The 20,752-nt window shown below is 39.6% G+C and overlaps 1 protein-coding gene across 1 annotated transcript; it reads right to left on the bottom strand.

The window, feature by feature from the left end:
- Positions 1-1,209: 1,209 nt before the first annotated feature.
- Positions 1,210-19,765, bottom strand: METAP2 (methionyl aminopeptidase 2). The gene is made up of 11 exons (XM_039571153.1): positions 19,509-19,765; positions 18,591-18,692; positions 15,070-15,135; positions 14,610-14,712; positions 9,145-9,306; positions 7,280-7,461; positions 7,101-7,195; positions 6,918-7,014; positions 6,292-6,395; positions 3,923-4,038; positions 1,210-2,780 (listed from the first exon to the last, which is right to left on the bottom strand). Exons 1-11 carry the CDS (start codon positions 19,663-19,665, stop codon positions 2,528-2,530), a joined length of 1,437 nt encoding a protein of 478 aa, XP_039427087.1. The 5' UTR covers positions 19,666-19,765; the 3' UTR covers positions 1,210-2,527.
- Between the last annotated feature and the right edge of the window lie 987 nt (positions 19,766-20,752).

The following is a 20,752-nucleotide window of genomic DNA, read 5'->3' as shown; positions in this document are numbered from 1 at the left end:
AATTATCACCGTTCTGGTGCACGTACAAGAAACAAGATGACCCCAGCTTCTGGGTATTTGAAAACAGACTTCAACATCTGGCTCAAAAGTCTTTGGTAAACTTTTAATTTTGTCAAGTGACAAGAGAGCATGGTTCACTTACCAGACAGCATGGCCAGGACTTTTAACACAACAACAGGAACAGACAGCCTGAAGAGCATGAAAGCAGTAGGAAATTAATTTATTTTAAGGAGATAGAAATAGGGCTTGCCTTTTATATTGCCGGGTAGGAGGGTGAGAGGCTGCAGGAGGGCCAGCAGCACAGGACCTTTGTATCCAGATACACTCAGTTAAATTTATAGGCAATAATCATCACGCTCTGCAAGTGTTTCTCTGAGTCATTTCCACTACAACTTGTTACACATGATTATCAGCCTCCACATGTGAACTAACAAACAGGCAGCAAGTTAAAAAGTTAAGAGGCCATAGCTCAAACCAGCTGTGCTAGTCTGGGTCTGTTATATTCCAGTAAAGAAAGACACAGGGAAGAAAACACATAATTCATCTGTAAAACCAAATGTTTTTAAAGTAACCATCAGTGAAGTTAAGAAAGCCTTAAGCTATAGAAACAATCCCAAGTCCTACTGAGCTTTCTAGAGAGGAAAGTCTGGAAATTGCAGATAAAGCAGGCAAAAACTGAAACACATTTGTCTTGTTTCTAGCAGACTTTGTACAAAAATAGGTGAGCTGGAAGCCAGCCAGGCTCCAGGAACCTGCTTGGATCACGTCAAGAAGTGCAGAAGAGTATGGTCTTGTTAGCATAAATAAAAATAGCAGCAGCAATGTACCCAGCAACCCCACTCACCAGAGATTCTTTCAAGTGCCAGCTTTTACTTCGCAATGCACAAGCACCTACACTAGCTACTGTTTCTTGGGAAGCTGAGACACACATAACCACACATAACAGCTGCATAAATTAAAATTCATTGCTGGGATGCCAAAATTCCCAAACAGCAACAGCAGAAATACACATTTCAGTATTCCATTCCATCCATTTCTGCAAGTTTAAACAGCATTGAGTTTAAACAATACTTGTAATGGAGGAAAAAACCCCACCCATGCCTATTATTTTTAAACTGCAGGCAGTACATGACACTGCTCCCCTCTAAATTGCAGCTCACATGCTCAGGTTTTAAAGGACAAAAATACAGCTTTTACCCAAAGACAGAGGAGAAAGGAACTGATACTTTTAATAAGAATTCTATAGAAAGGCTGTGACTATAAAGGAGTAGGTGAAGTGTCTCTGTTTCCTAAGCACTTACATTTAAGGCACTGTTATCAACCTATTAACAGAGATGTCACTTTTATCACCAGTAACTACTGAAAATTTTAATATGCAACTAATAAGGTAAAGGTACAGCACTGGAAGACATTGCATATAGGCCTGAAGAGCCACATGATTTAGTTTACCTTTACAAATGAGATTCAACAGTCAGATTTCACTGCAGCAGGGGACAAATAATGACTTTTTATGTCAAGGAAACATCAAATACTCCAGATTATTGTGCCTGCACTAAGTAACTTTTAACACCCTAAAATAAATTGTTTTCCTTGTTCCCCACATCTTGTGCAATCAAATGTGAACGTTAGACAGGAAATCACATGAAATTTGACTGTGCCAAAGAGGTCATGCCAATGGTAAAGATTATGTACGGACATATGCTAAAATTGAGTTGACTTCAGCCCAAAGCTGCACATTGATGCCACCAGTAGCAGAGACTACCAACTGCATTTGACATGTTCTAATACAGCTGAAGTCTAAACTGAAGACTGGCACTCTCAAAACCTTTACCACACACCTTCACTGTAGTTGTCACATTTTGTCCTGTAAAGTGTTGATGACTTCTTGCCCTGTATCCCAGCACTGACAAGACTACTTAAACAAGCATGAAAGGCCAAGTTTCACATGAAGGGTAAAACAAGGTCCAGTTTCAAGACAAGAAATGGCAAATCAAGTTTGTAAAATATTTAATAGAGCAGTTTCCCAGTGGACTCCTGACCAGAATCATAACCAGACTTCTAAAAAGTATATATATTTTCAGATTTGAAAATTTGTCTTTATTTTTTACAAAATGGATTCCAGGAAGTTTAAAAGGCAATATCAGAGGACTGGGGCGCAGAAATCAGGTGTAGTCATTCAAAGCATTCAAGTAGGAATATGGTCATATAAATATTTGAAAAGCATCTTTTATCATAAATGTTCAGAACAAAATGTATAACTCATTCCAAACTAAAAATTGAGCTTTATAGCACATATTTCCCTGAACAGAAAAAATAAGTAACTTTTGAAATATTTCTAAAGGCCTGAAAGCTTTTTCCATGGTTAGTTACAATTAGAAGACTTGCCTTAGATTAAATTCCTTCCTTTCCAAATATGGAAAGTATTAACATCAGTCCACTGTTAAAACAGACAATGTGTTGCAAATTAATTCTGGTATAGTATGTTCCAAGAAAGCCTAGAGTATAAAGGTGCTGAGGTGGCTCTGAGTTAGTAGTCATCTCCCCTGCTGACAACCTCCTTGCAGGTGGGGCGCAGCAGGATGGTGTGCTCGAACTGCGCCGTGTACGAGCCCTTGATGTCGCACAGGGGCGGGTACGGATCCACGATGCCCAGGTCGCACAGGTTCTTCAGCGCCATCAGGTATTTGCTCTCCCCCAGGCGATCCAGCCACCGGCGGCAGAAGGCAAGAGTACCAAAGTTTTCATTGATAACATTTAGTAAGTGTTTCGCTCTTGGAAGCCTTGAAGAAAAAAACCAAACAAGAACGTGTTTGAGAAGAAAGAGGTATCATCAGCAAGCATTCACTACAGAAATAAAACACACCAGTTAAGAGTAAGGTTAGATTGCAAGGTCTTTTCAGACTGCCTAGACTTGGGATGTCTTTCTATATCAATCAGATCTCTCTTCAGAAAATAAAGTGCATTCTCCTCCTGCAAACAGATAGGTTCACAGTCTGTTTTGAAGGCTATCTGCAAGCTAAACTAAACATAGGAACAGGAATCGTTCTCTTAAAAAATAAAAGGACATTGCATTTTATAAAGAAAAACAGAATTCTTCCTGCTCCAGAGCGGTCAGTAATTGAACTAATTTTGGCAGAAGCTTGGTGGTTTAAAATGCTGAGTTTTCACTTCTGAAGTCAAATACTCAGTAAGCTTTTTATTCATGCATCTTACAATATATAGGCATAAAAAATATATATTCGTAGATCTACTAAGAACTAAGCTTATTTGCAGTCAAGAAGTTCTTCTGCGATCCTTAGGATGGGAAGAATTAGCCTATCTCACATTCCTAGTATATGCTATGGAAAAGCATGTCTGCCTGCTCTGTTTACAACCAGAGTAGCCTTTGCTTCAGAAAATATGCTGCACTCCTAGAAATGCCAAAATGCAAACCCAGTGAAACTAAAAATGAGTGATTTCTTCATTTTACAGCAATGCACTAAAACAAAGACTCGAAACTCTCAAAATATCCATAAAATAAAACAGATGGCACAAATACCTTGAATACATTCTGGGAACAGCAGTTAAGACAAAGATTGTGGCACACAACCAAAGTACAGACATTGACTAAAAAAACCCACTATATACTTACTATACAGATGAAGACACAAATATAATCTATATATTACTAATCATAAAAAAATAATGGTAGGGAGGTTATTAAAAAAACAATATAAAATTCTGAAAACATATTTTCTCCATTTTCAGTTTCTTTGAAATAATTCTGTATTGTTACAGATTTACAATCAGAGTGTATTTTTTAACAAGAATATTGCTAGTACTGCCCTTTGAATCCTGACAGCCTTATTAACTGGTGAAGAACATACACTGTAGCAAATCTAAGGGGGTGGTAGCTCTACAAAATACACCAACAAAATCCAACCTTATTGGCACATGCCCAACATCAAAGTTCTTCATATAATGAGAACACTCCATATCATCATGAACAACGCCTTTTCCTGTGCTACCAAAGGTTTCGATAGCATACACTTCACCTTCCTAAGGAGAGAAAAAAGGAACATGTTGCAATATGAAAATGTGACACTGTGTCATTGTGGTACAACATCTCAGTATTGAATAACTTCTGAATACAAGTAATTAAGATTCAATTGCCAAATCAATGTAGAAAAAAATTCAGCATGGAGATTTCACATGTTAGAGTTACAGATATCTCCAAATCATCAACTCTTTACATTACTACCGTTTTATTTCAAGCCAGAAGTATCAGCGTGTTTGTAGTCACAATTTCTCAAAGTCATTGCTGTTAAAACATTGTCAAGGCATACATCTAACACAGCTAAGAAACTACATTTGCTAACTGGAAGTGCTTCTCCTGTGCTATTCAGACAAAAGTCCTAGGAAATGTATAGTTTAGACACAGCAAATAGATGTTGATTACAGACACTTACTGCACTGATGAACTTTCTGCCCCATTTCTGCAAGAATTTTCTGGCAACAGGTGTTAGTATATACCCTTAACCTGCTCATTTCCATTCCACAAGATGAATTTCTTCAAGAAATGAAGGTGATACATATCTGCAAGGGCATTATCAAAATTCTAGCCAAGAACATACTGAAATGCCATTATACAAACTCATTTCTGCTGAGTGCATTCACATATCCTTAACAGCAGGACTGTGACAGGGACTTAACAAGCCAGGGCATCAAACGCTGATGGACACCATGAGTTGCACTGTTCATTTTATTAAGCTACTTTAAAAGTCACAAGCCCAAAATAAGAAGCCATATGAAGAGCAGTAACACAGGCTTCATATCCAAGATAAACTCTTGAAGAAGTCCCTGAATATTCAACTGACTCATTAAAAAACCCACAAACCCTCAAAAACCCCCACACAATGCTGCCACAAGATTCACTTAACACACACTTTTTCTGAATAAGGATCATCAGAGGCTCTATTAGTCACAAAAAACTCACTAGATTGCAGTTTGATACTATAATTTGCCCAGTACAGTAGGACCTTGGCTATGCTTCACATTCTTCACTGGCAAAACTCACTGTGTTTAATGATGTAGGGTTGTGTCCTAAGTAACCTATAGAAACTGAAGAAATTAAAAAACGTCTTCTCCCCAAAACCAAGCCATTAACTAAGTCAAACTAAGAACCAGCCAAGTTTTCTATCTTCCTTTTCCAATACTCTTAATCCCTTTGCACAGTCCTATAGGTAAGATGATAATTAAAACTTTGTCTTTTTGTGCACATCATAGGTCAACAGCTATGATACAAGTTTTGGGTGATGAAAGTGAGCCTACCTCAGAAAACCATCCTGTCCCAACCACACCTGTGCCTATTCAGCTCTTACAAGTCTTATTTACCCTCTCAGACTTACAGGTGGATCATTAGTGATGAGGCTTAGAATGAAATTAAAAGCATCTTATCTCATCACCCATCTTATAAATAAGCCTTCTTATCTCATTAGAACACAAGCTTCTGTGAAATTGGTGGCTAAATCTCAGGTTCCATGTTTGAATACTGCCTCCCCAGTTGGTAGTTCGTCACATCATGTACAGCCATTGCCCTTCCCCTGCTCCAGAACGCTATCCAAACATCTTTCAACTGCCCTCTCATATTAACTCCAAATACACTTAATTATTTTGTATCTGCAGAAAAAACTGCACTGGAAGCTTTTCAAGATACTATATCTAACAGTACTCACAAAAAGTTAGCCAAAACTACACTACAGATATATTTATCAAGAATTACCTGAGCAAGAGAAGATTTCATTACAGAATAAACAAACAAGGAGTATGAATGACCTACAAGTCCAAACACCTTTCACAAAAACTGATTTCCTGAATTCCAGTTCACCCCTAAATATGAATTTCTGTCCTTTTCCATGCTCCTAAATACAACATTCCAACGCTCCATTTAAATAGTGTATGCACACTGAGAAATAATTAAGCAAGAGTTTCAGTACGCATCATTAAAGCCATTCAGATTTCAACAGTTGTGGGTTTCTTTTGGGATTTTTGTTTGGTCGTTTGTTGTTTTAATAGCAGGGTTCCAAGGCTTCAATTTCAGAAAGTGTTAGATACCTGAACACTCCAGGTGTAAAATGAAGAAGCCACTGAGATAAAACTACTCCTTTACAGGAGCACTACACAGTACAGCAGTTATTCTCCTGCAATTATTCACCAGGATCACAAAAACTACAAATTGAAAGTGCACAGGAAATACTATTCCTGCAGTCACCCTGGGGAAATTCAAGAGAAAGATTAAGGAACTCAACTTACCTCCATTCTTGTGGCTTCTCCTCCTTTCACAATGGGTACTGTCTTTCCAGCATGTATCCTATACGGCCCAATGGAGTGTCCATTCAAATTGCGAATTGGCTTCACTTTGGAAGAAAACATTCATATTACAGGCAGTTTCCTAACAAATGGTAAATCCTTTAAGGCAATTTGGTCTGTTAGCCCATATTAAAAGTACAGTAGAGACTCATCATATTGCAGAGGAACTAAACACAGAACTATCCATGCATCTTGTACAAACACCAGCCAAGACACAGGTCAGTTTTGTATGCTTTAGCAAAGCTTCATTATTAAAGAGCAGCAACTCCAACAGTAACAAAAACTTAGTAATAAAGCCAACAGCAAGTATAAAATTATCTGTACAGTTCAAAACTGCTGTTTAGCATTCATCTTATCTGTTAAACATACAATACTTGGAAGGATAAGCCAAGAACATTTCTCCAGAGGAAAGGCAAGCCAGCCATAAGTATGCATTTATGCAAGACTTATACCATACTTCTAGCAGAAAAGTCTTTTCAATATCATATGTCAAAATCCATATTTGAACAAATCTATATACATCTACACACTTCTAAAACAACTACCCATATATAAAGAAAAGAACTTGCCTTGGTATGTTTTACCATCAATTTCAACTTCGTAAGACTCCATAACTTCCTGTATGGCCTCTCCCACATCACAGAGACGAACATCTATCCCAGCACACTGAAAATAAAGTGCAAATATAAATGGAAAATAATCACAACACTTACTAAAAAAGACTTTGTAAATTACTTACATAATGATCATACCTTTATTCCAGTATTTGTGGCATCCTTTACAGCTTGTAATAATCTGTCATATTTTGGATTGAATGTGACTGTAAAAGCACAGTCAATAATACGACCTGAAATCAGCAGAAGTTAGTTAGCTTCACACTCTTTGCACTGAAGAATGTTCTCAACGTTTTAATTGATAAATGAAAACTAACCACTAATATGTGTTCCAAAATCTATTTTGCAAATATCATTGTATTGCAGGACTGTTGGATCGCCAGCATTGGGAGTGTAGTGGGCAGCACAATTATTCAGAGAACACCCCGTAGGAAATGCAAGACCTGCATTTAAACCATTTTCCTTTATCAGCTTACGTGAGCAGTCTTCTAGTTTTTCACTAAAGGCAGAGGGGAGGGAGAAGAAAACAAAAAAAAAAAGAATAGAACAGTTGTCATTAGTATTTCTTATGATGACTTCAAATAAATCAATGCAAGAACAAAAACTCAGAAAAATATTAAAGCAAATGTTTTCATGGCAAATCGAACTATTTGTATGCTAAGTAGACAGACAAGCCTAGGCTGAAAAACATAAGCACAACACAACCTTCAGTTCTTTGTGTTGTTTCCTCTATCCTTTCTTGGGCAAAAATGAGTACTTCTCTAGTGTTTTTAATCTAAGTTTAAAATATTTATCCTTTACAAGCTACATTTAACCCATTCTTCCGGAGCAGCATAGGTTATACAAGCAAAGGTTAGGCAAATTAAATGCATTCTTTACAATAACTGTGATTTAAAAGGAGGTGAGAAAAAGGAGATAAAGCCTCTTATTTATTAAAAAAAGTTTGATTATAAAAGGACCTTTCTTAAAAACTTTGAGTGATAACTGTGATAAAATAAAACCTTGTGAGACTAGCATTTGTTTTGGGGTTTTGTCTAATCTCAAGATGTTAGCTACTGCAAATCCACAAATAGACGTGTCCACCAGTGCATTCTCCTTTAGCGTCAGTGAATGAGGTAAACTGCAGCTCTCTGCAGTGCACCATACTGTGATTTTAAGAAAGCCAGAGAAACACGAAAAAAGAGAGCGTATTTTAATCAGCAAGACCCCATAGCCTGAGGTACTTTAAGAAAAATAGTCATGTTTAGAGAAAATGACTGCTTAGAACAGTCAAACTGCATAATTTGCTATGACAGATTTGTTTCACCCAGACTAGTGAGCTGCCTTTCTTTTACTTTCCCTCATGGTATATTATGTCTGTTATCCTTGCACAGTTACCTTGGGGATCAGCTCTCATTAGCTTTCTTACTATCCTACTCTTGTCAGCACAGTCCTCAGTCACACCAGGCTGAAAGCACCTGATTTTGGAAGCTAAACTGTTCTGGATCAGTGCAGTACTTGGACAGTAGACATTCACTCTAGATAAACTGAAGGACAGAAAAAGTAATAGTTGGAAGAGTCACAAAAATCAGTCCAGGCTAATTATTTCTTTAAACTTAACCAAATTCACATTCATCTTAATCCATTTGCTCAGTTATTTCTTACTAGCTGAGAATAATAAAAAACCCCACTGTGTTTCCACCAGAAACATCAGCCAGTCCATGAAGACTTAACATAGTCCAAAACCTTCCTGCCCTGGCCTGAATACACAGCCATGCTGCTTTTATGCCTCTTTGCCCAGTCCCAGCCACAGATTGCACCTGCACTGTCCACATGGCATTTCATGACAATTCTGGCAAGCGGCAGCAGTGCTACTGCTATTGCTGCTTCTCCCAGCACCACTGCAGAGCAGCAAAGGCACTGAAATCTAAATGAAGCATAAAATCAAAGTAAGTGAACATAATGGAATGCTTAGTTTAAAATTCAGTATAATCCTATGCCCTGTAAAGCTGCATAAGCTAAAAATACAAGAGGAAACTTAAAGGAAATAATTGGCAACACTGGTTGTGTACTTCAAACACAAATCTCCCCAACACTCATTACACAGTGAATTAAGCACACGAAACTGAGACTAAATCTCTCCCACTCTGGAAAATGAAGAAAAATCTACAGCAGAGGTTTTCCAGAAGATGTGTGTCCTCACCAGATTTCTATCATTGTCATTCCAGGTTTTATCCAGCTCATAACGTATTTCCTCACTTGTCTGTGTGCCTCTGCAGCCTCCCGAAAATCATTCCAGATTTCCTCGCTGGCTTGGTCTAGTGCTTTCTTTTCTTCACTAGTTATTCTCCAAGCAGCAGTTCGCCTTGAAAATAAAGGAAATGTTTCAAGCAAGTTACTATAACCACAGCAGTGATTACAACTTCTGTCTAAAGCCTGCAAAGTGTTTATTAACCAGTCAGGCATACAGTCCCCTGTGTGTAACAGAAAAGATCTTGACAATATTCAGAAAAAAGGAAGCCTGTTAAAAAAAAAAAAAAAAAAAAAAAATCTATCAGCACCACAGACTAGCAGCTGTGAAAGGCAGTAATATCCAAAGGCCCAGATAAGCAAGGTGCTTGAAGGCTGCCTAAGTTTTCAAAGAGACAGAACAGGCATATAAAATTCCTATTAATGCCTGCAATTCCACCGTAAATTCAGCAGGGAAAAAAACTGCAACAGGCTCTACTCATGCAAAACGTTTATTTTTTTCACAATCTTACACTCATTCAGACAGCGTTGTTACTGTATAGAGATGAACCTCAGCACTGCAGCGTGGCTGCTTGGCCCAGAAACTGTTGCTGACACAGGCAATAAGCATCTTCAAAATTTAAGAGCTTGCAGTTCCAGTATTATTTTCATTCACACTCAGAATATTTAGGTAATAACACCCAACACAGTGCATGGTAACTATGACACATGCCAGAATGTTACTTTCTAAATGGGCTGGACGGTGAATTAACATTTGTTACAGGAGAACACCACTCATTCTGGCTCTTTGGTATGTTAACAGAACAAATACACTAATATTTTTTAATACAGGACTAAGTATAAGATTAGCTTTGAATATATTTTGCAGTATGAAAAAATCCAATGCAACTAAGGTTCCATGAAAGCAAACAAACAAATGTAATTTGAGTACTCCAACAACTGTCAGAACTTAACTAGAAGACTACTCTGACTACAAAGTAGAGATAACCCTTCAAATGGTGAAGCTGCAGCCATGTAACACTGCAAAAAACCCCAGTGATGACTCAAAGAACTCCATACATGCTATGCAAGACAAAAACTACTAAGGACAATACGCAGCTACATGTGTTGGCAGGTGAGTCTTAAAAAGAAAATGGGTGGTGGACAAGATGGACCAAAGATGCTGAAATATGCCGAAGTTTTCAAATTTAGAAATTAATGTAAATGAGTTGATTCTAAGCAAACAACTGAGTACACAGAGTGTAAAGGATTAGTTCTTGAAATCCAAAGGTGTAGGTTTTTACCCGTTTCATAGACATGTAACTTAGCTCCATTTTGATAGTCTTCTTTCCAGCCAAAAAACAGGTACAAGTGAACCAAGAGAGTAAGCCCTGCAATTTTGCTGCATTGTGAACTAAGAATATATACTTATATCTAAATTATAAGTATACATATATATATACTAAGAATTTAAGAGGAGTTGAAAAGGTAAAGGAAGGTAACAGGCCAGTCCATAAACCTTTCTCAGGATGATGCGAGGATCCAAAATATCTTGAGACCCCTGTGCTTGTTTCCATTGACCTTTTTGCTCCTTTTCAGATAAAAGTAACAACAGTGCAAAGGAGAAATACCATATTTACCTTTCTGAGCAGTTTTCTTGTTCCAATAGCAAGCACCACACATATTTCTCTTACAATTTGGCTAAATCTGGCAAATTCTACCAAAAAAAGAAAGCAACGGGCTGCAACACCTGGGCCCCTGCACTACCACTAGAAAACTGGACTTCCGCCAGCACAGTAGTCATTGAAGACGGAAAAGGTGCACTGCAGAAGAACACTGGGGACAGAGACTCAAGGATCCTTTCAGACTGTTCTGGATTCCAGCAGTGAACAACCCTTGGTAGCAAGAACTGCTGACAGAGTCTGGGCAGCTGCTCTGCCACCTGCCACAGACCTGAGTGCAAACTCCAGCAAACTGGCAGGAAGCCATCCTCACTCTGTCTTACTGTATTTCAGCAGATAGTCACTTCATTCAAGTGACAGGGGACAGAACAGCCTCTGCATGTAAAAACACTGTATCAGACCCAAAGCATTTTACTGACAAAGCTGCACTACTGCCACCTGGGAGCTCAGGAAGGGAGGCAACAAGAATTTATGCTTGGGCCTAAGCACATCAGAACATGTGAAAGGTCAGTTGATCAGATGAGGGCCTCACACCAAACATCAAGTCCTCCAAGAGGTACATGAGCTAACAAACTTTTGACAGCTTCTTAATGTGCTGCCCGCCACATGTCAGATGATGTTCAAATCTTGCTCCAAGCCATTTGGTCCAGCTTTTCACTCCAGTTCACAGCCCATAGTTTTCACTACTACAGATCTTTACAGGATCACACACTGTAAACTAGATTTTAATGATCAAAGAATTCCAGAAAATAATTTCCCCAGATTATCTTCACACAGATAATCCAGACATGCTGGAGGGAAGGGATGCCACCCAGAGGGACCATTACAGGCTTGAGAGGTGGGCCCATGTGAACCTCATGAAGTTCAACACGGCCAAGTGCAAGGTTCTGCACCCTGGCTCAGGACAACCCCATCACAAATAAGGGCTGGGTGAAGAATGGATTAAGAGCAGCTCTGAGAAGGATTTGGGTGCATTAGTGGACAAGAAGCTCCACAGGACCTAGCAATGTGCATTCACAACCCAGAAAGCCAAATCATACACTGGGCTGCATCAAAAGCAGTGTGGCCAGCAGGTCAAGGAAAGTGATTCTGCCCCTCTACTCCATTCTTGTGAGACTCCACCTGAAGTACTACATTCAGCTCTGGAGCCCAGTGTAAGACAGACGTGGACCTGTTGAAGTGAGTCCAGAGGAGGGGCCATGAAGATGATCGTGGCTGTAACACCACTCCTATGAACACAGGCTGAGGAGAGTTGGAGCTGGTCAGCCTGGAGAAGAGAACTCTTACAGCACCTTCCAGAATTTGAAAGGCAGAGCTGGACAGGGACTTATTTCCAAGGTCATGTAGTGACAGGATGAGGGGTAATAGCTATTACCATTATGGTAATGATGGTAGATTTAGATTGGAAACTAGGAGAAATCCTTTACTGTGAGGGTGTTGAGGCATTGGAACAGGTTGTCTGGAGAAGTTATGGAAGGTGCCTCGATCCATAGTAGGTGGGTTGGAACTAGATGATCTTCAAGGTACCTTCCAGAGCAAACTTGGACTCTCTAACAGCACAGGGGCAGAAACAAGTAGGCAGGGTCAAGAATTCCTTAACTCTACTTTAACGGAATTGGTGTATCATAAAATATTACTTATTTCTTTTCTGCCCTCCTGGTTGCATCATTTCAAATTCAGGTGTCTTCAAGAAAAAACACAAGCTTAAAAAACCCCCAAAAACTGGAGATATAAAAATGTTAAACCTGTTAGTCTTGTTGTCTATGTAAGTCTTAATTATCTGCTGGGTTTTTTGTTGAAATTTGAATGACAACCACTTCTAGTTGAACTTCTCACACAAAATACACAATTGTAGGCTGATGAGAGGTAACTTTAGAAAGCACATGACATCAAGAGTTAAGAATAGAAGTGCAACTCTTAAAAAAAATCAAAGACAAAAACCCTACTGACCTCAGCATGAATAAGAGTTGTGGTACAAAAATGCCCCACCGATATATAAAACGAAACTATTACTCAGAATATGAAATATCCTGGCATTAATGACAGCTACTAATTAAGTAGTTGCTTATATTAGGAAATACTAAAGTATCGTAAGATTTAAATATTTAAATTAGGAACAAAACTAAGCACATATTTGCTTAAGCACGTTATATGAGGAAAACTATTTCGGGTTCCTTAGAAGCGTATATTCTTCCTCCATAGCAGAACACTCATGGTACAGAAAAGACACCCTGATTAAATCCTGTTATGAAAGCAGGTTTGTTTTTATTGCTTTTATCCTTTTTCTTTCCAATAAATAATAGTTAAACCTGAGCAAATAATTTACTCTTCAATAGCTATATATGCATCAGAGGTGTAAAAACAGTGTGTTATTTGTTAATAAACTATGTACATGCTTAAGATGTTTATAATCTAATTTTCTGGTTTACTTAAATCATATTCTTATGAAAGTAGCACATATGCAAATACAGAAAAATACTTAACTCTTGAACATTAAAGAATCACTCCTGGATCAGCCTGTCAGAACTATCCTGTGAAAGCTCTTCATTAGCATGCTAATCTAGTGCATGCAAACAAAGCAATAATTTATAAATAAACAGGAGTACACCTTGTGTTCAAATTGAAGTCATAAAAAGAAGAAAAAGCTTCCTCAAAAGCAAATTTTCATCTCATAAAAATGAAACCATATTATCTGACCACAATTTATAGGGTGTACTAGACTCTTACTTACGTTACTTATGTAACTAGTACTTACTATTACTCTACGAGAAACAGGTATTGACTTTAAATAACCAATAAAAATCCATTTCATAGTAATTTCATTCTGAAGAAAACGTCATTGAAAACTAGACAATGCTTTCAGACACATAAATACTTACCCTACTCTCTTCCCTTTGGTTTAAACTACTTTTTCAGACCTTTGATTTGGTATTTCCTGGGAAGTTTCAAAGTTTTCAGTAATACTTGGTCTTTTCATTCAGGTTTTCATGCAATTCAAACTAATTCTATGCCATGCATCCCCTGTCTCTCCCAGGTAAAATACGACCTTCCACAACACTTCACATAGGAAAAAAAAAAAACCAGGAAAACTCATTCAAGTTGGTATGCCCTAGTTCCTAACAAAGCATAAAGAAATAGCTGTCTCCTGTAAAAATGTAAGTATGCAGATTTCTGTTCTAGTGAATCACTAGAAGCTGTAGCTTGTTTAGTGCAGCTGCACATTATTCTCACATCACTATGAGTTACAAAATACAGGTGAGGTTACAATAACTATCTATTCATTCCAAGAGAGAGAAGCAAAGTAGAGTATACCACGTAGGCTTTTAAATTCAATGGAGAGATTGACATGTCCCTACCAAAAAATAAGTAACAAAAACTTGGCATCTCAGTGGTCACAAAACTGCTGCATAACGGCGTCTCATCTCCCGGAATTTTAAACCTTCACTCACTTCTAATTCAAACGTTTTTCTCACAAGCTGCCTACTGACAGCCTGTTGGTATCCTGGGTCTCAAGGGCCCCCTGCCTCATGGCAATTCTGCTCATACTGACTACACCTCAATTAAAAGGGTAGGGAAGGACAAACACTTCTGGCCTGAAGACTTGTATTCATTGAGTTCCTGGATAATCCAGTTGAAGAAAAAAAAAAAAGGGCAAAATTCAAAGTACATCACTCATTTTGTCCAATTACTTGTACATCAACATTTTTTTCAGCACATCAAAATGAACACATTTATTTCTTAAGCTTAAAACACTCACCCATCTTGTGTTGGTGGATATTCACATTCTTCTCCCTTCGGGAATACATTGCTGGGAAATAGATCACATATTGGAATAGACGGTGGATCTGTCTGGACCTTAGCTGTTGAGTATAATTTAAGAAAGTGTTATACATGGGACTCTGGAAATACTAACCATCTTACTTCAACCATAAAAGTTAAACAGCAAAAGTTATTTATGATCCCCTTAACTAGAATCTGGGTTTCTACCAAGACAACATCCTATCACAGTGCCCTCATATGACTTTATCTGGCCAATGCTCAAGGCCAATGCATGCCCTCAATGGCATTCAGGGATACCAGAAAGAAGATAACTTGGCCAGACTTAGCCTACAAACACAAACTGCAGCCCAAAATTTGTTTCCGCTGCCAAGAAGAGCACTTGTACACACTTAATACCAAATATTCACATAGTCTGTATTTTTATGCTTGATACCTACGTCCTTTCTTCTTTTTCTTCTTCTTTTTCTTTTTCCCAGTAGCTCCATCTCCTTCACCCTCTCCATCTATAGGAAAGAAAGTGCTCAGGTGAACATAAAATAATCTTAAGGAACCAAAGAAGTTTGAACAAAACACAAAAACATCTGGATTATCTGGAAACACTTCTCTCACAGCATAATTTAATGGATTAAAAGACAACATCCAGAAGCTGCCACCAAACCATCAGCATTTCCAGTCCCTACACCAAACACAAATGTCAGAAAATAGTTTTTTAAGTTGACAACAAACATATCACTGAACAGAGGAAAAAACAGAGCTCAGGTAAAGCTTCAGTTTTCAGGAAGTCCTACATATTCCTCTGTTTTCAATGCAAGCAACTAGATGCCTGGAATTGTTGAAGGACACAGGAGAGAACTGTATTAGACACAACAGCTAACAAAAAGCTAGAAACTACTGCTTTCAATCCATCTTCTGATGCTTCAGCTAAAAGAACTTACTGCATCTGAAAAGATAAAGACCCCAAAGAAGTAAAGGTGACAGCACTCCTGGCCAGGGTAAGTTTAATCTTGAGATAACAGGGAAGGTCACAAACAACACTCAGCAAAACCACTGCACATGGGAGATACAAAGGTGGTCAAACACTGGAACAGGTTTCCCAGAGAGGTGGAAGATGCCCCATCCCTAGGAATAGTCAGGCTCAGGCTGAATAGGGCTTTGAGCAACCTGATCTAGACGGAGATGTCCCAGCTCACTGCAGGGGCTGGACCAGATGACCTTTAAAGGTCCCTTCCAACCCAAAACATTCTACGAATACGTACCAGTGGGAGGTTTCTAGGGAGCACAACATGTAAGCACCAAGAATCAGCCACACCATTTACAGTCACATTTCAGAGGTAACAATAACCCTGCAGACTTTGCATTTGGCTACATCTAATGCCTACTTACTTCACACTCAATATCTCAGGTGCTGTCAGCTACCTAAATCTTCTGATCCTAAACACAAATTCTTTTCAAAGTTGACAAGTACTAGTCATCTACATTTAGAACATTTTCAACTACAGCAAAAAGTAAAATTGAAAGAACTTCTAGAATCAAGTGAAAGCATTCAATTTTGAGTATATTTATACAGAGGCTTGCATGTAGAAACAAAAACAAAGTACAACACTGATCAGCTGTTCCAGTCAGTAGATTTCAAGCCTCCCATGATGGTGACTAGCATCTGCGTTTTTATGCCATGATGAGTGCTGTAATCCTGCAGCTGGGGCAAATTTCAGAAATATCACTCCTGCCCCTCCCCAGCTCATTTTGGCATTAAGTATCTTAATTTAAGTTTCTGTAAAAAACTGCAAATATAAATACTTTGTATCTGTAACATAGTCTCCACTTAGCAGATTCTTCATCAATCTATATTTCACAGGCAACCAAAAATCCTTAGCAGTGCATGTAAGTTTCTTTAAAATGTGATAACTTCGCCACATCTTCTCCTGACCTTGAGCAGTGCTCAAACCATTCATAAAGAAATTATTTAGATATACTCCAGTTCATTCACCAAAGTGATTTTTGGATTTTTTTTTAAAGGCTAGGCCTAAACTGAAGGGAAAAAAGCCCAGCATTTCTTACATATTGGTGTTGTTGCTATCTGCATATTGTGGCTTTTTCATACATCACTGCACGTGAAACTGCCAACTGTGAGCCAAACTAACCCTGTCTAGGCTTTCATGTCCTTGAAGACTGCTGCAGACTAACTGAGCTGCCAGAAACATAACTACTGCATCTGACCAATATCCTGTTTGTCTTCAGGTTATTTAGCTGCTAATGAAGAAAACTGTCACCATAAAAGCAATTCCAGATCTTCACAAAACAGAAGTCCAACCTTATATCATTTTGGTATAGCCATGTAATAACTTAGCATGCAAAAATGCTAAGTATCATGCGAAAATGTTACATATCAGCATATTTTAACATGGCAAGGGAAATCCAAAGAGCACTTCCTAATCTCTCCCTAGAGTTCAAAAGTTATAGAATCTCCTTTTTGAGGCCACTCTGTTATGGGCTTATCAAGGGAAATAAAAAAAAGAAAAAAGGGAGTAGGTACTTTACTGATTTTAATCTAATGCAGCACGTCTTAAAGAAACAATTCTGAAACTACACAATTAAGATGGCAAATACTGAGAACCAGTACAGGCAAGAAAACAGCTGTCTTCAAAAAACTTAAATTAGTTTTAATTTTTCTGCAAAAGTATCAGTTTTACTAAAAACACATCCAAGTCTAATAAGTGGGAAAAAAAATTATTAATTCAGTCATAACATCACTTCATTATGCTAATACTGTAATACTAATTACTAATACTGCAAAAAAGGATAGGAGAGCACAGCATTTGATCTGCAACTACAAACGTTACTTCTCCTGAGACAGACCTCTTAACTATTTTAATGATTTCAAAGATTTCATTGTATACAGTTTTCACTATCCTCCTCAATAGTTCTTCCTCAAGTTGCAATGATGGCAAAGCACATACTGCATCAATTCCAACTCCATAACCTTAAAGATACCACAAAACAAACCATCAGAATACATTTCTATGGAAAGTACCTACATTAATCTCAATGCTGCAGATTGATAATGGTCAAAGACAAATTTGTTATTTAATATGCCTCAGCACACTGATTTAATTTTTTAAAACTTCCATACCCAATTCATTAAAATTAAATTCCAGAAGGACAAATTCCAGCAAGTGAACTAAGAAGATTTCTAGGCAGACTGCTCTAAGTGCTGAGCCAACTTTATATGCTAATTCAGAAAAAGGAAACTAAATTACTAATTTAAGAAATGTACTTTCTTAAACATCTGATTCTGTTGAAATAGAACCAAAAGGTTGGTTTTCCTAACCAAAGGAAATATAGCACCTTTATCAGATATTCCTATAGAAAAGATGGACCTAGTCTGGATTTCAATACAGACACTTTCAAAGTCCTTGCTTGGAAAATCAGCTGCATAGCACAAGCAACACACAAAGTGTGTGTCCTGCTTATGTATTTATCGCCCCCCAACTCAATTTTAGTGAAAAATTGTAATTACAGATGAGCAGGTTTCAAGTCACTGGTAGAGACTCTAAAACCTATTAATTAAAATGCACCCTTAAAATTTGCTCAGTTTTGTTTTAACCCAAGAATAAGACACATAACTCAGAACACAAATGTCTGCTAACCACAGTAATGCAAGTGAGAATGATTTACAGCTTACCTTATCTCAAACTAAACATTCCCCTCCAGTAGCTAGATCCTTGAAAACACAAACCTTTAACAAGGCTTGTATTCCTGTTATTTTTTATATTTATGCCTGTGTGACAGCAAAATTGTTGACAAAAAGTAGAAAGTATAGATAGTTGCATCTCACCTCTCCAAAAAGAAACCCAATGAAAATCAAACCAAGAAAGACACCTGTAAACAGTCTGTTAAAACAGAGGCTTGGAAGAAGCTGAAACTGTAAATGTTAAGAGAGAACATAAGTTATACTTGCCTTCATCATCATCATCTTTTTCCTTCTCCTCTAGTGCTTGCTTGTCCAATTGTTTTGCTACATCATCAAGAGCACCTTCCATTTCTTTATCAGTTTCTTGTCCTGTTTGTAAAGTTAAAGTATGACTTACAGTAAAACATTAGCTCCACATTAGTAACCAACAGCCCCCAAAACTTTATAGAAACATTATGTTGTACTCATCCTACAGACACCTGAGCACCTAATGGTTTTTTCTGTCTTAAAGCAGCCCCAACGTGTAAGGTGGTAGAACACTTACGGTGACAGGTGCTGTTACTGAAACCTGCATGTAAAGGTAGATTACCCTGACACTTCTGATTACTTTTTTCTGCCAGGGTAACTAATTCTTCTTGCCATAGCAGCAGCCTGCTCTTGTGAGATAATACGGGCGTGAAGTAGATAATTATAAACGCACAGCACGATCATCACTACGTGACGGCCTGCTAAAACAAACCCAAACCATCGCGCCTTTACGCTATTTGCCCAGACTTGCTCCAGCTCTCTCCGAGAACTTGGGAGGGGTGCAGAGCCTCCACCACGCGCCATGACTTTTACAGCAGCAGTCTTACACCTTTCTCCCCTCAGGGCATAGGAGAGGGTGAAGGAAGCGGTGGCTTCTCTTGCGCGTACCAGAGCGGAGACGACATCTCCAGCACCCACCGACCGGCAGCAGCATCCTCCGGGCACCCCCAGCCCCCTCCGAGCCGCGGGGATTCCCTTAGCCCGCACCACTGCCACGGGCCGGGACAGCGGCCTCGGCGGCGCCCCGCACTCGCACGCCGGGACCCCTGAGCCACCCACGCCCGCCCGCCGCCGCGCCCACTCCCCGGTGTGCCGGCCCGCGGCCCCTCACGCCGCCCAGCCCGTCAGCGCAGGGTCAAGGCGCGGCCCGGCCCCTACCCGCGGGGCCCGCTCTGCCCTTCTTCTTCTTCTTGCGCTTCTTCTTGGCGCCATCCTCGGCGCCGAGCCCGGCCGCGCCGTCCCTGTCCTCGGGCTCGGGGGGCAGCTCGCCGTTCAGGTGCTGCTCCCGCTCCTCCGCCCGCCCCACGCCCGCCATGTCGCCGCGGCCGCGCCGCCTCGCACGCACGGAGGTGCCAGGGACCGCGGCGGGGGCCGGCGCCACGCTCCGTGGTACGCGCGGGGCACGCCGGGACGGCGGAGGACTCCGCCAGGGGGGCGGGAGGGGCGGCTCGTCAGCCGCGCACGCGCGGGCCCGTGAGGGGGGAGCGGGGGCGGTGTCGGGGCCGTTCCCGGCTGCGCGGCGCGATAAAAGATGGAAAAAAGAAATCTTAAAAAGCAGTCCTTTCCCTCGGTAGGAGCAGCTGGTGTGAAATGTTTTACAGCATGTAAGATTGTTAGGGTTTTACCATTTGAGGGCACTGAAGAAATTTAACTCACACGAGAGATAACTCGTGCAGAAGGAAAACAATGCAAGGGGAAAAAAAATCACTTGATGCAAGTAACGAAAAAAAATCACTTGATCCAAGTAACATAGAGCAAAGAAAGGAAGATTCTAATACGTGGTAAAGGACACTGCCTTGTCCCATTTCTACCACTATGTAGAAAACCAAGACAAAATGCCAATATTACCAGCATCCACTAATGGATTATTAAATCAGCCCAGTCCTTAAAATTCATTTACTGAGTTTATACTTTTCACAGTTTTTCTACTAGTATAACCATGCTGGCTGAAAAATAATTTTCCTCCTTGGTATACTTGAACATGCACTTACTGTATAATATAGTGCCATTATAATTTATAACATATAAAGGTTAAAAACGGGCCTTGTATTGCAAAGATATGTTTTAAAACACTCCTGCAGGCCGGTCTTCGTTTGGGAAAACTGGTAATGCCTTCTTCCTCCCTGAGGTACAAATGCTGTCCCCTTGGCCCCACTGACGGCTGGTTCTGTCTAGGCCTTCCCTGGCTCACACCCATGGGCATCTCCTCACTCCTGGCCTGATACGATTCCCTGCAAGAACAGGACTCAAAAGGACTAAGGTACTGCTCTAGTATTGGTCAAACAAAATCCATCCTGCTCCAGGCAGGTGTCACAGCAGCATGTTCACCACTTTTGCTTGAACATAGAAACATTCCGCTGAGGTTTCCATAGGCCTGGGATGGATGCAGGGATGCTGATTCC

The sequence above is a fragment of the Corvus cornix genome, chromosome 1A (assembly GCF_000738735.6).
Source record: "Corvus cornix cornix isolate S_Up_H32 chromosome 1A, ASM73873v5, whole genome shotgun sequence".
In the NCBI taxonomy this organism is placed as follows: Eukaryota; Metazoa; Chordata; class Aves; order Passeriformes; family Corvidae; genus Corvus; species Corvus cornix.
Note: the sequence above shows the minus strand (reverse complement) of the source record. Positions and strands in the feature narration are given on the sequence as shown.

Coding starts and splice junctions, on each gene's coding strand:
- METAP2 (XM_039571153.1), bottom strand. CDS start 19,665: ATGGCGGGCGTGGGGCGGGCGGAGGAGCGGGAGCAGCACCTGAACGGC. Junction 6,396..6,917: donor TGATGGTAAAACATACCAAG/GCAAGTTCTTTT, acceptor TTTCTTCCAAAG/TGAAGCCAATTCGCAATTTG. Junction 4,039..6,291: donor GAGAAGCCACAAGAATGGAG/GTAAGTTGAGTT, acceptor TTCTCTCCTTAG/GAAGGTGAAGTGTATGCTAT.